General features: G+C 37.4%; 2 protein-coding genes across 20 annotated transcripts in view; both read left to right on the top strand.

The window, feature by feature from the left end:
- LOC141377778 (uncharacterized) overlaps positions 1 to 13,982 on the top strand; it is a 369,547-nt gene that overhangs the window by 233,077 nt on the left and 122,488 nt on the right. The gene's annotated exons all lie outside the window — the stretch shown is intronic.
- Positions 1 to 13,982, top strand: part of prcp (prolylcarboxypeptidase (angiotensinase C)) — a 107,152-nt gene that overhangs the window by 32,396 nt on the left and 60,774 nt on the right. For all 19 annotated transcript variants that reach the window (XR_012390454.1, XR_012390453.1, XR_012390455.1 and 16 more), the window contains exons 2-5: positions 4,659 to 4,799; positions 5,659 to 5,760; positions 5,851 to 6,032; positions 6,992 to 7,143. Coding sequence is in view for 3 of the 19 variants with exons in the window: in XM_073922919.1 (XP_073779020.1) it covers positions 4,659 to 4,799; positions 5,659 to 5,760; positions 5,851 to 6,032; positions 6,992 to 7,143 (577 nt within the window). In the remaining 16 variants the exon portion in view is untranslated. The remainder of the gene's footprint in view (positions 1 to 4,658; positions 4,800 to 5,658; positions 5,761 to 5,850; positions 6,033 to 6,991; positions 7,144 to 13,982) is intronic.

The following is a 13,982-nucleotide window of genomic DNA, read 5'->3' as shown; positions in this document are numbered from 1 at the left end:
AGCAAACAATGAACTGACAAAGTGAGACAGGAACACTGAACATTTATAGGCACATAAAATGCGCTACACCTGTAGCGCGCTGATTATCAGCCGAGCGCGCTACGCAACAGTTCTGGTAACAAAGATCATGTGACCGCTCAGCTGATGACATGAAAACAAACATCCACTGGCAGCCACGTGACACCCACACAAACACAGAGAGAAAAAGCACACATACTTAGAAACACGTATCATGATAATGAACTGTCACACAATGCAGACACTTCAAATAAGGAGCAGATGGATCCACAACTGTGACATCCGCGGCCTAATCGGGCCAAAGCAGGCCTTTCTTGGGGCCAGCGGCCGGCCTTTTTCGGCCCGCCAAATACCTTGGGCCAAGGAGGGCCAGCTGGGGCTTCGGGGCGGAGTGAAAGGAGAGGCGGGAAGTTTTCTGATCGCACATGAGCACATGCCCCAAACAAATAAATAAATAAATAAGGGAAAGAAAACATCTAGCCTTATAGTCTGGGGTCTTTTTGCGTATGATCACCCTTATGTTTCCCTTTTAAATGTAAGGCTGCTGCATAAAATAATATAGTAGTTTTAATTTATAGTGACATTCTTTGCTGCGTCCTCCTTTATGTTTCAATAACACAATAATCATTACACCATATTAAAAACACAGCAGACAATAAAGGTTTTCGAGAGTTATTGTCAAGTTTAAAAGGTGTGTTTGTGCACGTTTAAATGCCTGTATGTGTGTGTGAGACCGGGCAAGAGCACTCGCTTCACAACTCTGTTGATGCTGCGAGCCGGCAGATATTGAGATAATTCACAATATAAATACAACAGAAAGACATAAAACTTAACAAATTACGTCCCCACTTTCGTAGACTTTAAACAATATAGTGTCATTTCTTGATAAAATAGCCTAAGATATATTAAAATATAATTTAAAGAATTACAAATATCGGATATATATAAAATCGCATTAAATAAATAAACCAATATAAAATAAACAAAATCTAGCTATAACAATGTAGGTAGCCTATATACAATACATAAATTAAACCGTTTTAAAGCCACATATAGCCTAACTTTCATTTTAAAAAGACCTATCAAAAAAAAAAAAAACGATTTTAGAGATTTTCTAAAAACAATAAACACCGGAGAAGGTTTGAAATATTATTTATAAAGTATTTGGATAAGATGATATTAATCAAATCGCGCATACATAGCATTATTTGGGTGAGTGAATGCAGAATCTAGCCTTCCTTTTTTTTTTCTGTCACCCAGTCATGTGCAGCGCAGCTTTAAACGCATTAAGGGAAAGCCCACACACAAAATGTGTTCTATATCCTCAAACAAGGGTTTATGTTTTTATATGATGTGGTCAAATTTATAAATGAAACTTTAAATGAAGAGCTTTAGTAAATAGCTGCCGAGCGGAACAAATATGGCTATATTTTATTAGGCTACTTGCTCTTGTGCCGGAAACACTTAACGCGACGTCTATCAAAACAAGGATGTTATAAAATACATGCCATATCGAGTTATAAAGAAGAATTTCTGTGGCTTTATATTATGGACGGGTGCACTCACTGTGATGGGTCCGTTAGTGGCGAGAGCACTCGATGCACAATGCCAACAGTCGGTCGGCGAGTAAACAAATGTGATGAATGGAAATACACTGGTCTGTGCTTATAGACATATAATGTACTGCAGTACAGTAACAGGTCATTTGTTTGTTTCGGTTGTCTTCATTTTAATGGTTTCGTTTCGTGATGATTCTATGGTGTGCTTTATCTGCCTCATTCCCGCTGAAGTGGGCAGGTTGTGTGACGAGCTGTGAGCTACTAGACAGACAGTGGAAACGCGACATGATTTCGCCCTGGCTCGCACTGGCCCAATAGTGGAAATGCGGCTACTTATATTAAAGGGCCACGAAACCCTCTCTTTTCACACCTCTAGTTTGCTAGTTTGGAAAAAGTCAGGAAAGTGGGTGTGTTCAGCTCTGTTCAGGTAGGAGTGTCTGGGGAGGGAAAGAGGGAAGATTTTACATAAAAATGTGAGTTTCCAATTAGGCATGCACTGATTTTCACAGAGGCAAAACAAACAAACAGACACAGAGGAGAAAGACAGTGACTGTGTTAACATAAAAATCAGTTATAGAATAATTTGCCAAATTATTAACTTGTCGACTTTAACTGCAGTTTGGCACTTTCACTTTCGTTCAGAAGCATTTTGTGCATGCCTCCCATGACAAACAAGATATTAGATGCGAGGATGAACGGCTGGAGAGTGTAGTTTTAATGGAATGATACTGCATGGCGAATGGGAGAAAATAAAACTCTGCATTTCTCGGTAACTTAGATGCACTCGTTAGGTAGCGTCAGAAAGCTGCGTGTGTATAAACTATTCTGTCATAAAATGTGGTGAAAATCCTACATGACCGTAATGGTTTGATTGCGGTGTTTACATGTTTACACTTGGAAAGCAGCAGCAGATCTTTCAGTCAATAATATTGTGGTGTTATTAACGTACTATAAACTTAGTAACTTAATAATTTTGACTAAGGTGTGTCTTTAAAAACTGAAAGAGTACTGCTGACGATACAAACTAACTTTGCCATCTGAATGAACAAACAAAAGGCAATGATCACACACACTTACCAAATCTGTAGAGACAGCACAATCAACACAGTCCAGCTGCACTCTCATAGCGGGGGAATTACAATAAAACCTTCGTTGCAGCACATACATAAACACAACACTGATGACCTACATCTCCAAATTCTTGTTCTTCCATTTGTTTTGGCAACACAATGTGGCGTCTCTTTGCCGTCTGAACTCTGTAACAGGTAAAAACAGTCTTCGAGCTATCGTGCATATTAATGAAAATACAAAATAGAGCTTGCTAATTGGTTTGAACCAAGTCTTACTCATGAATTAATGCTGTACACTAAGAAACGTCACGATGCACTCGCAGGTACAGACGCCCAGTTTCCACACTGGAATGCACACAAGTTACTAATAGCTGTGATGCAGTTTCAAAAATTTGTTTAAAATCGGAAGAACGAATTTGCTTAAAATATTGAAAAAACAAACAATTTTCACTTTTTAATAAATTATATGTTTCCCAATAGTGTTTATTGCCATATGGGACACATATATGACTGTCAACAGCTCAAAAAAGTGGTTTGGTGTTTCGTGACCTTCCTTTAATATACCCTAGGATTCTTGACTTTATTTTTATTTTTTTTTTGTTTGACCGCTAGAGCCAAGGTACACATTAAGTTATGTAGTTTAAAGCACATGTAGGTTATTATAAAATTTTGTTCAGATGTTTTTTTTATAAGGTGACAACAGAAATTAATAGGCTTTTAAATTATGTAAGAAGATGGTTTTCTAGAGCTGGGCTCTGTAGTCAAAACAGCTTACACTTAGAAATTAAGTCAGTAAAGCATCTGAATATTGCCAACACTGGTTTGACCTGCAACCAGATTCTCACTGCTGTTGAATGAATGTAACTGTGAGTTATTTTGCTGTCACTGACTCATAAAATATCCGCCTCTTTTGTTGCCAAAGGGAGGAGAAAAAGGCTATTTATCAAAAAAAAAAAAAAAAACACCAGAGAGAACATTCTTTATTAAGCATTGAGCAGAATTCAAGAAGATAGAAACCTGTGAAGTACTGCAACATTGTAGCTCTGGGAATAAATGTTCACATTCTTTTGACTATTTTATCCAAACTTGGAGAATTTATGGAAATGGAGAAGACAGTGGATGAGCTCTGGACTGGATGAATGGATATCACAGTTCTGTGGAAACCAGAACTAATGTGGCATCCCTGGCGCTTGCAGTAGATTTGAATACAAATTGAGGCTAATTATCTCTCTTTCCTGCTCAGAAGATTTGGACTCAACAATACAAGATGGCTGAAGGCCAGAAGATTGAGAAGAATACCCAGGAAAAAAGACAGTGCTTACTGTACATAAAGCTCAGACAGAAGTGTAATAACATTATAATTGATTGTACTTACAAACAGAAGCATGCCGAAAATAATCAACCCCAAACAATAGTTTGTCTAAAGGCTTTTTTTATTCTTATGGCATGCTGATGACATTTGCATTTGTATTCATCATCTTCTCATTCTTAGATGCTTTCAACATTTGCAAGTTTTTTTTTCCAAGTTTGGAAACTGGTGGCCATTGACTTCAATTGTAAGAAAAATAAATACTATGGCAGTCAATGGCCTAAACCAAAACTCACAAAGATTTTAAGCAAGGTGAGGCTGAGTAAATAATTTCAGATTTGTGTGTGTGTGTGTGTGTGTGTGTGTGTGTGTGTGTGTGTGTGTGTGTGTGTGTGTGTGTGTGTGTGTGTGTGTGTGTGTGTGTGTGTGTGTGTGTGCGCGCATTTGAGAAAAACTGTATAATGTCATAGGTATGTTATCACAAGAAGGTGGTGAAATATGAGGGCATTGCTGATGTCCTCATTTTTCAAAAATCTTATAAATCACACAGAAAAAGTTAATTTTTTTTCCCCCAGAAAAGTTAAACAGTTTTTACAGTGTAAAAACAATGGAAACCATTCACCACAATTTACAAAAACAAACGTGTGAGTGTGTGAATATGAATATTAGTCAATGGATAATTCAAATGTATTTGATTTACAGATTGACCACTTTGGCTTTTTGGAGAATGGCACGTTTAAGCAGAGGTATCTCCTCAATGACCAGCATTGGCACAAGGATGGAGGCCCAATCCTGTTCTACACAGGCAATGAAGGGGACATCACATGGTTCTGTAACAACACTGTAAATATGCATTTTTAACTAAACTTTGTAATGAAATTATGTGATATATAAATTGTGTTTATGGGCCTGGAGCTGCAGAGGTTACAGTAAACATGACCTGTTGCAAAATGATCTAGATGAGGACACACTCCTAACAATAAAGATGATGCACCAAGGGAAGTGGAAAATGAATGAGGAGCTGTTTGTTTCATTGTTGTCTGAGTTGTATGATAAACACTAAGTGTAGGATGGTTCACAAAACTGTTGGTTCAGTTTGTCGGTTTACATTGTAAAAAAAATACCTCCTATATTAACACTTGTTGATTAATGGTAATGATGGCAACATGTTAATTTTGCTCCTGTCATTTAAAATTTTTTAACCATTGTGTAATTTCACTTTTGACTCAAACTTAGCAATGACATAAATCACTATACACGTAAAGTCAAATAGAATTTTACTGCCATTCCACGTCAGCAATCTTGTGACTTGTGCTGTGCAGATCTGTTCAGTTGTATTGAGTCCAGTTTATTTTCCAGTGAACATACATTTGAGTGTTGGAAGTGCCTGACTGGCGGTATTAACCCTAAGCTTAGCTCATATACATCTGTGCTTACCGTGTTTCTGACCTATCTCACACCGATTAAGGCACTGCCTTGTGCTGGTAGCATTTTTTTTGGTTGAGGTCTTGGGCTCGAGGTCAGGTTTCTGTAGTAAACAAAGGTCTCATTCCTTCTCAATGGTCACTGTTGAGATTTTGTGATGATATACATGATTATGAAATATACAGGCATCACCACTTCAGTGAAGCTAAACAATGTTAATTAACTTCATATTTTTACAAAAAATTTAAGTTCTATTTCTCTGCCTCCTTGTCCTAAGGGTTTCATGTGGGATGTAGCAGAGGAGCTGGGAGCTTTGCTGGTTTTTGCTGAACATCGCTACTACGGAGAGTCTCTGCCTTTTGGAGAGGAGTCATACAGCGTAAGTCAAGACTCCTTGTTGTGGCGAGAATCATGGATCATATTTTTGATACCATCCTTTGCCATCTGAATTGTCTTTATTTTCTTTCAGAACGCCAAGTATCTGAACTACCTGACATCAGAACAGGTTTTAGCTGACTTTGCAGTGCTCATCAAAGCTCTTAAAAAAAGCCAGCCTGGCGCTGAGAAGAGTTCAGTTATCGCAATAGGCGGCTCCTATGGAGGGATGCTAGCAGCCTGGCTGAGGATGAAGTATCCCAATGCTGTTGTAGGGTGAGTAATTGCTACGCTAATATGTTGAATACTATATATACACTATACATTCAGTGAAATATTATAAAAAAAACTTTTACTGATTTGCTGTGTTTTCAATTGTTTTTTATTTTATTTTTATTTTTGTGACACAAAGCTATCAATATTTAGTGTCAGAAACACAATTTTTACTATTAATACTGAAAACAGTGTTGCTGTCAAAACTGATACTTCATCATTATTCGATAAATTGAACAGCATTTACACTGTATGAAAAAGAACATTACTACTTCAACTCTTAATAATAATAATAATAATAGTATTAATATTAAATCTGAATAGCTGAATTAAAGCTTTTTTAGTTTCATGCCATTCAATCATTGTTTGTACAGTAGTGCGATGTTTGCCCAAGGCGGATTTATTGTTTTTTTTTTTTTTTTTTATACTTTAATGTTTTAGATTATCAAACAAATTTAAATATTAGTCAAAGATAACACAAAAAAAAAAACGCATCAGAATTTTTTTTAATTAAGGTTTTTATTAATAAGGGAAAAACAAAATCCAAAAATCAGCTTTTTCCATACCACTGTAAATGCAACAAAAATAATAATAATTCCTAGCTATTTAATGCATTTTAATCCATGTATGATGGTATGTCTTACTTGTTACAATGTATTTTTACCAGTATTAAGTGGAAGTTAAATCCTGTGTAAATTAACTTTAAATGACTTGAGATGCACTTAAAGGTCACAGTTAGTATAGTATATATTTAAATGTAAGATTTCTTATTAAAATTGCATAAGTACAATATATAATTTAAAGTGTCACTAGGTGCATGTAAACTAAAATGCCTAAATGCAGTGTGTAACCATGTGTCTAATTAAGGACTGGGATGTGATTCAGTAGGGGGCTTCATGATAATTGTTTAATTCTTCTACTGTGAAATGAGTTAATCAGTGATTTTGAGCTGGTGTTTTCAGGGCTCTTGCAGCGTCTGCTCCCATCTGGCAATTTATTGTGCCATGTGGAGAGTTTTACCGTGTGGTCACTCGTGACTTCACCATCAGTGGCTCCAACTGCAGCAGCAGCATCAGGAGCTCATGGGCTGCTATTGACAGGCTCTCTGCAACAGGTTAGTAAAGATAGTTTTGCAACTTTCCCATGTTATGAACTCAAAAGTGAAGACCAGGGGCCCATTTCAGAAAGGAGGTTAAGTGAAAACTCAGAGTATTTTAACCCGGAAATGAGAGAAACTCTGGCTTTTCCATTTTAAAATGGCAGGTTTGTCAAACTTGAGAAAGCAGGGTAAGTCAAGCCTGTTTCTGAAAGTGAAGGAGCTTTAACTTAGAGTCAGTTACCGTAGTGACTTACTCTGTGATCCTAACCTGGTCAGGAGCAGGTTTTATTCTCTAAACTTTGATTTTCTGTTGGTCTCATCTTTTTTTAAATCGAAGCGGTATTTTTTTGCCTTAGCCTTACGTTCCCACCTATTTTAATACTCATTTTGGATATGCTAATAAAAAATGATTGACGGAAACATCATGATGCTCATAACTTATAATATGCATAATAATATGCATAATAAAACATATGCATAACTGAGTAGGATAAACTTTTATTTTATAAGAAAAGATGCACATAAAATGCAATGGAAACAATTTTACTGAAAAAAATTCAGTATGTGCAATAAGAAAAGCTTTTTCATATAGATTCTGATGAAAATGTGTGTGACTAGACAAACCAGCAGGCTGAGCACACTGTAGAACATCTGAAATGTTGTTTTGGTCATTCTAAAACTCATTAACCATTTCAGTATTAATGTTATTGTTTAATTATTAATTACCTCGGGAGTGTCAAGAGCGGCTCATGGCATCAAAGGCGCAAGTATGTTCAAAGTTGCCTGAGGCACAAGTATGTTTGTTAAATAAGGAAAAGATTGACCAAGCTTCTTCTACCGCAGTAAATGGTGTTTTTACTGTTGATATTTACCGCCAGTTAATCGGAAAATGATAACTTGGTTCTCTTTGATTTTTTGGATGGAAACACTGCTTCATTTGCACATCTTTTATTCCAGTTTTGCACATAAATTTTAATGATATATTTGGATGGAAACAGCTATTGTCTACAGTACATTTCAGTCACACAAAGATCAAAGTCACATACGAGAGTGGCTTGTCCTTTTTTTTAATAAATAATTAGCTTAAATTCACTGACCTTTGACACGTACTGTAATTAATGGGATTATTACTTGTTCTAAAACTATTTTTTAGTTCTGCTGACATTCTTAATGTCATATCAACCTTTATCACTTGATCAATAATAGAGGGAGACAAGTGCACTTTTAAATCTATTAAAACTGATCAACGTGTATAAAAGTGGAAACAAGTGTAAAAATTGTATAAACGCCACACATAAAATTACTTATTTTATTATACTTAAATATTTAAATACTCTAAATAACGCATGTAAAATAACGCATTAACTTGATCAGCTATGTTTTCCTATGCTAACTCTGTTTTATTAATGCAGTGGTGTTGCTTTTTTAAACATATGGTCATATTTGCTATAATTTAGCATGAGCACATCAAGTGGAGCAAGAAATGCTGATCTCTTTTTTTCAGATGTTGCCATGGTGAATCGTAATATCTGTGCTCCATTGATAATGTCTTTTTATAGTTGTGGTGTGCACGCTAAACTCAACTTAAACTTCTGAAAATGAAAACTCTGAGTTTTTAAACTCTCAGTAAATCAACTCAGAGTTCAAGTTTAAACTCTGAGTTGGTTGAACCTCGTTACTGAGACAGGCCCCAGGAGTCTCTTATTCCATCAGAGAGAGTTCTTTATTGAAAACTTACCTTTGCTGCATTCATGAAGTCATCTCAGATAAGTCTGGCATTCTTATTTAAATAAAGCCACTTAGATATTAAAACATAGAGACTGTGTTCCCTGAACTTCTAGATAAAAAAAAAAAAAAAATTATAGGTAATAATCTAATTGATTTTTATAAAATAAAAACAAAAGATAGTCAAAAGATAACTCAGATTATTGAAAATTGTCACATTATGTAAAACTCTTTTTGTTAAAGATTTGATTTTTTAGAAACCCTTAAGTAGTAATTAACATTTTTTTTGCAACACTCTTGAATTTAAGAAAACATAAGGGCAATGTAATAGTAAAAAATCACCCTTGAAGTGTTTTTATGCAAACACATCTTTAACTAACCAGCAACTTTTTCCCCTTTGGGCATCTTGCTGCAAACCCTCTTGGGCAAACTCTGCCTTTGCTTCCAACACACCAATGCACCAAGGAAACTGCGATAGAGGTCTGATCAGGCCCCGCCAATGACTGTGGAAACACGACTGGCCCAGCCACACACTGGCATGCTCGCTTTAGATGTGACAATGTAAATATGGCTGAGATTATATGTTTAATAGTAATGTTTGAGGGAAGAGCATTTCTTTCAAACTATGTTAACAATTGACTGGAACTACTTGTGCATTAAACAATCTTTTTGCACACCTTTCCAGCCAATCAGAATTTTGACAGACCATGGGATATTTTTGACACTATGGGCTCTTTTATACACCCTGCGCAATTTGGCGTGATTTGTCACTATTTTTAAATCAGCTCAACCCTAGTTTTCACTTTTTGCGACACATTATTTAAATAGCAACTCCATTTTCACCACTTTGTGGAATCATGGGTGTGCTGGTCTAGAAAGAAGGTGTGTTAAGGTGCATTGCTATTTTGAGGATGCCATAGACCAGGGGTCTCAAACTCAATTTACCTGGGGGCCGCAGGAGGCAAAGTCTGATCAATAAGGCATTTCACAAAAAAAAAAAAGTCCTCAAATGTCATTATTAGCAGTTTTAATTATTTCTTCTAAACATTAATAGAACATTGAGTGAAGATAATGAACAGTTCTTCTAAACATGGCATCTTTTGCCTACTTCTTGCTGCCAGAGACTTGACAGTGCTTCTTCTCACAAATCTGAACCACATTTGGCTTTAGAGCGGAAGCAGTTGAGACCCTCAGTATGGCTTGAAGATGATCATCATTAAGTCTAGACCTGTACTTTGACTTATTAAAGTTCAAGGTGGAGAATAACTTCTCACACAAATATGTGCTCCCAAAAAGGCACATGGTCCGCTTGAACATTCGGGAAAGCTCAGGGAAGCTGGGTGGCAATTCTCTCGAAAATTGCCCATGCATGTCTGCTTTTTCACTCATCTCCCTGAACTTGACTTTGAGATCAGAGTTGCATTGCAGGTCAATGAGCTCCATTTGAAGCACAGGAGGAAAAGGGGTCCACAAAAATTTGGAAAGTGGCTCTGTGCGTTTTGAAGTCTGCAAATCTGTGATCAAATTCCTTCTCTAGCTTAAAAATAGCATCAACATATTTCTCACCACTGAATGGTATGCCTGCATCCACAAGTGCCTTGCATGCTGGGAAATGGCAAAGGTTTGTCTGAGAGAGCTGGGATTTCCATAACACAAGTTTTGTGGAGAATGCTCTCACATTGTCATAGGCAGCGCTGACGAGCTGCCCCTGGCCTTGTAACATCTTGTTTAGTATATTCAGCTTATGTGTGATGTCAACAAGAAAAGCTAAGTCCATAAGCCATTTGTGATCACTCAACTCAGAAACAGCCTTCCCATCCTTCTCCATGAAGGCTTTCACTTCTTCTCTCAACTCAAAAAATCTTTTCAGGACATTTCCCCTGCTGAGCCAACGTACCTCGGTGAAATAGAGCACATCTCCATATTCTGACTCCATTTCCTCTAAAAAAGCACGGAAACTCCTGTGCTTTAATCGCCTGGATCTGATTAGGTTTACGCATTTCAAAACAACAGACATCACATTGTCACACGGCAGGCATTTGCTGCAAAGGGCCTGCTGATGGATAATGCAGTGAAGAGCAGTGGCCTCCTCTACACCCTCCTCTTGAAGTTTTTTTTTTAACAAGTGCCACCAGTCCATTTTTCCTCCCTATCATCGATGGCGCTCCGTCGGTTGTTATTCCAACTAACCTCTTCCATGGCAAACCTGCATTCTTAAGGGTATCACACAGATGACGAAATATCTCATTAGCGGTGGTCTGGCCATGCATTGGAATTATTGTGAGCAGCTCCTCCGTCAATTCAAAATTGCAATCAACACCACGGACATAAATTGTGAGCTGAGCAGTGTCTGTTATGTCTGTGCTCTCGTCAAGAGCGACGTCGTATGCATCAAAACATTTGGCTTTCTCACACAGTTGATGATAAATGTCACTTGACATGTCAGAAATGCGCTCTGCCACAGTGTTGGCAGAAAGACTGAGGTTGCTAAACTGACCTTTCTTTTCCGGACAGATAATACTTGCAGCCTGTAACATGCATTTTTTAAACAAACTCTCCTTCTGTGAATGGTTTCCCTGCCTTAGCAATCATCTCACTAACCATGTAACTAGCTGCGACTGATGCAACATTCTCTTTGGTTGATTTCTTGAAGAAATCTTGTTGCCTCAGTAGACATGCTTTAAGACTGGCAACTCGCTTGGCTCTCTCATCCCCCTGATATTTTGCACATTCCTCAGCATGTTTAGTTGAATAATGGTGTTTCAAGTTGTATTCCTTGTGCACTGCAACTTTCTCTGTGCAAACAAGACATGTGGGGATGCCCCTGTGCTCAACAAAGAAATACTGCGTCTCCCACTTTTCCTGAAATTGTCTGTGCTCGTCATCAATCTTTCTCTTCAATGCAGGCTTTGATGAAGTCATGATGGGGGTATGACCAAATCTAATTCTGTAATAAAATCTAATTCTTCTCTGTCTGTTCTAATTCTAATTGATTCCAGGTGTGGCCCACACACAAACTCTCCTGCCGACTGCCGGCCTCTCTTCAATTCAATCTTTTTCTGACTGCTGTGCCAGGGGTCAAGTCCTAGGGAAAAAAGTGGGGGAACTCACTCAAAACTTCCATTCCCTCACCTAAAAAAAAGGCGTATATATGTATAAATAAAACACCCCCACCCCACTCCAGTCACATCAGTCTGTACCAGTCTGTATCTACCTATAATATATAGGCCTATAAGATGCAGGCTGTAGCTAGGTAGGTGGCAGGCTGCAGATATGTAGCTAAGTGGCAGGCAGGGGCAGGAACTAGGGATGCTCAAAATAATCGATTAACCGTTAACCGAAAGGGTGCGTTTGTGACCGATTAATGCTATCAGTTAAACGATTAAAATTATTATTTTATATATTTTTAGTTTGGCTGCATAAGGGGCCGATTGAATGCGCCTTTGCGTTAAGAGGGGCATTTTTTGCACGCGGCTCATCCCAGAGCAGCTTTTTGTGTTGTCAAGACAACTACAGAGAACTTTTAAAGAGCTTGGTTTCCGCTACATTCATTCTTCCATGGCGGGCATCCCGCCACAGCTACATTATGCATTCAAAACATTCAGTTATTGTTGTTGTGGTTTTTAATAGCGGATTATAATCGCTTCAAAACGTACTAAAAGGTAAGTGAATCATAACAGCTCAAACTTTTCTGTAACCGTATAGTGCTGTGCGCTATTGATTAATCCTTTGGGGATTTGTGCTGACTGACCGACAGGTGCGCGATGCGTAAGGCCAGCAAACACGCAGAAGCTTTTAGTTAAGATGAACACAGTTTCTATAGTTATACTTTATTTATAAATAAAGCATGACTCTGCATATAATCACTCTATCTTGCTGGAGTTTATAGCCGTTTCGCTTTACTTCAGGACACATTAATGCCACTCTGAAGCTTTAATCGCTGTTTTAAGTTATCCAGAGCTGTATGAATGTAAAAATCTTGAATATCACAATATTATTAAATATTACAATTTTATCAACATATACAGCAACACTTTTGCGCAATCAATACCCAGCTGATTCAGTCGTTTCATTAGAGGACCGGCCGCGCTTCTTCTCTTCTTTTTTCCTTGTCAACATATAAAGGCAGGTGCGCCTCGCGTTTTTGGAATGAAAAAAGCACATTAGCTGTGGTCAGCCACTTGTTCAACTGCAAGACATACTTAACTTGCGGGACGATAACGTATAACCCATGCCTACAGACACATTTGCCAAAGAAGCAAAATGGAAGAAGAATATTGCTTGAAACGGACGTGTTGATGCCAAAAAAAACTCTGATGTTGACCTGGATCTGTATCATAAACGCAACAAATAGGCTTTACCTTTTATTTTACAGCATATAAAGCATGTATGCACATTAATGCAATATCATATTTGAACAACAAAACTGTTTACAAAAAGTCTACATATGCGTGCGTGTTGTCTTTTCATCACGCAGCGCGCACACTTGGGCCGCAATGGAGAGAAAGGAAACCATAGCAAGACAATCTTTAAAATAATGATTTCTATTAAAAATGTAAAAGGTTTTGTGATTATAATAATACAAGCGGGGCATTAAATAAATGCATATTTTCCGTGGAGCGAGCGATTTGAGGAAGTCTGCTATTTTATTTGATGGAAGACAAAAATATGATTGGAAAAAACAGCCTATGCCGGTTATTAAAAATAATCAGTCAATGTTTTCGATTTGTAATATAAATTAATTAGCCTATTTAAGTGGAAATAATTTAGGGCAGTCCTATTTATTTTATTCATTTTATTTAGTTTATTCTGTTCTTCTGTGCTAAACACTGCAGGTGCTTGAAGATGCTGTGTTGTATTGTTCTATTATTAATATGCTAGCATATAAAATAAATCAGTATTTTATGCAATGTTTAATGTGTCAGACACAAAATAGACATGTCAATTTGTTTAATATAAAATTAATAGTAATCTGACCAGTTAACCGTTAATAACCGATTAATAAGCGGCGGTTGTCGGTTAGCAAAATTAACCGAAATGAGCATACCTAGCGGTAACAGCTTACCTTGGTTCTGGCCGGCGGGAGTTCCCTCCTAACACTTCCCGCCCGTCACAGCGTCTAACAAAGG

Source organism: Danio rerio, chromosome 15, assembly GCF_049306965.1.
Source record: "Danio rerio strain Tuebingen ecotype United States chromosome 15, GRCz12tu, whole genome shotgun sequence".
In the NCBI taxonomy this organism is placed as follows: Eukaryota; Metazoa; Chordata; class Actinopteri; order Cypriniformes; family Danionidae; genus Danio; species Danio rerio.
This window is presented reverse-complemented; position numbering and strand designations above follow the sequence as displayed.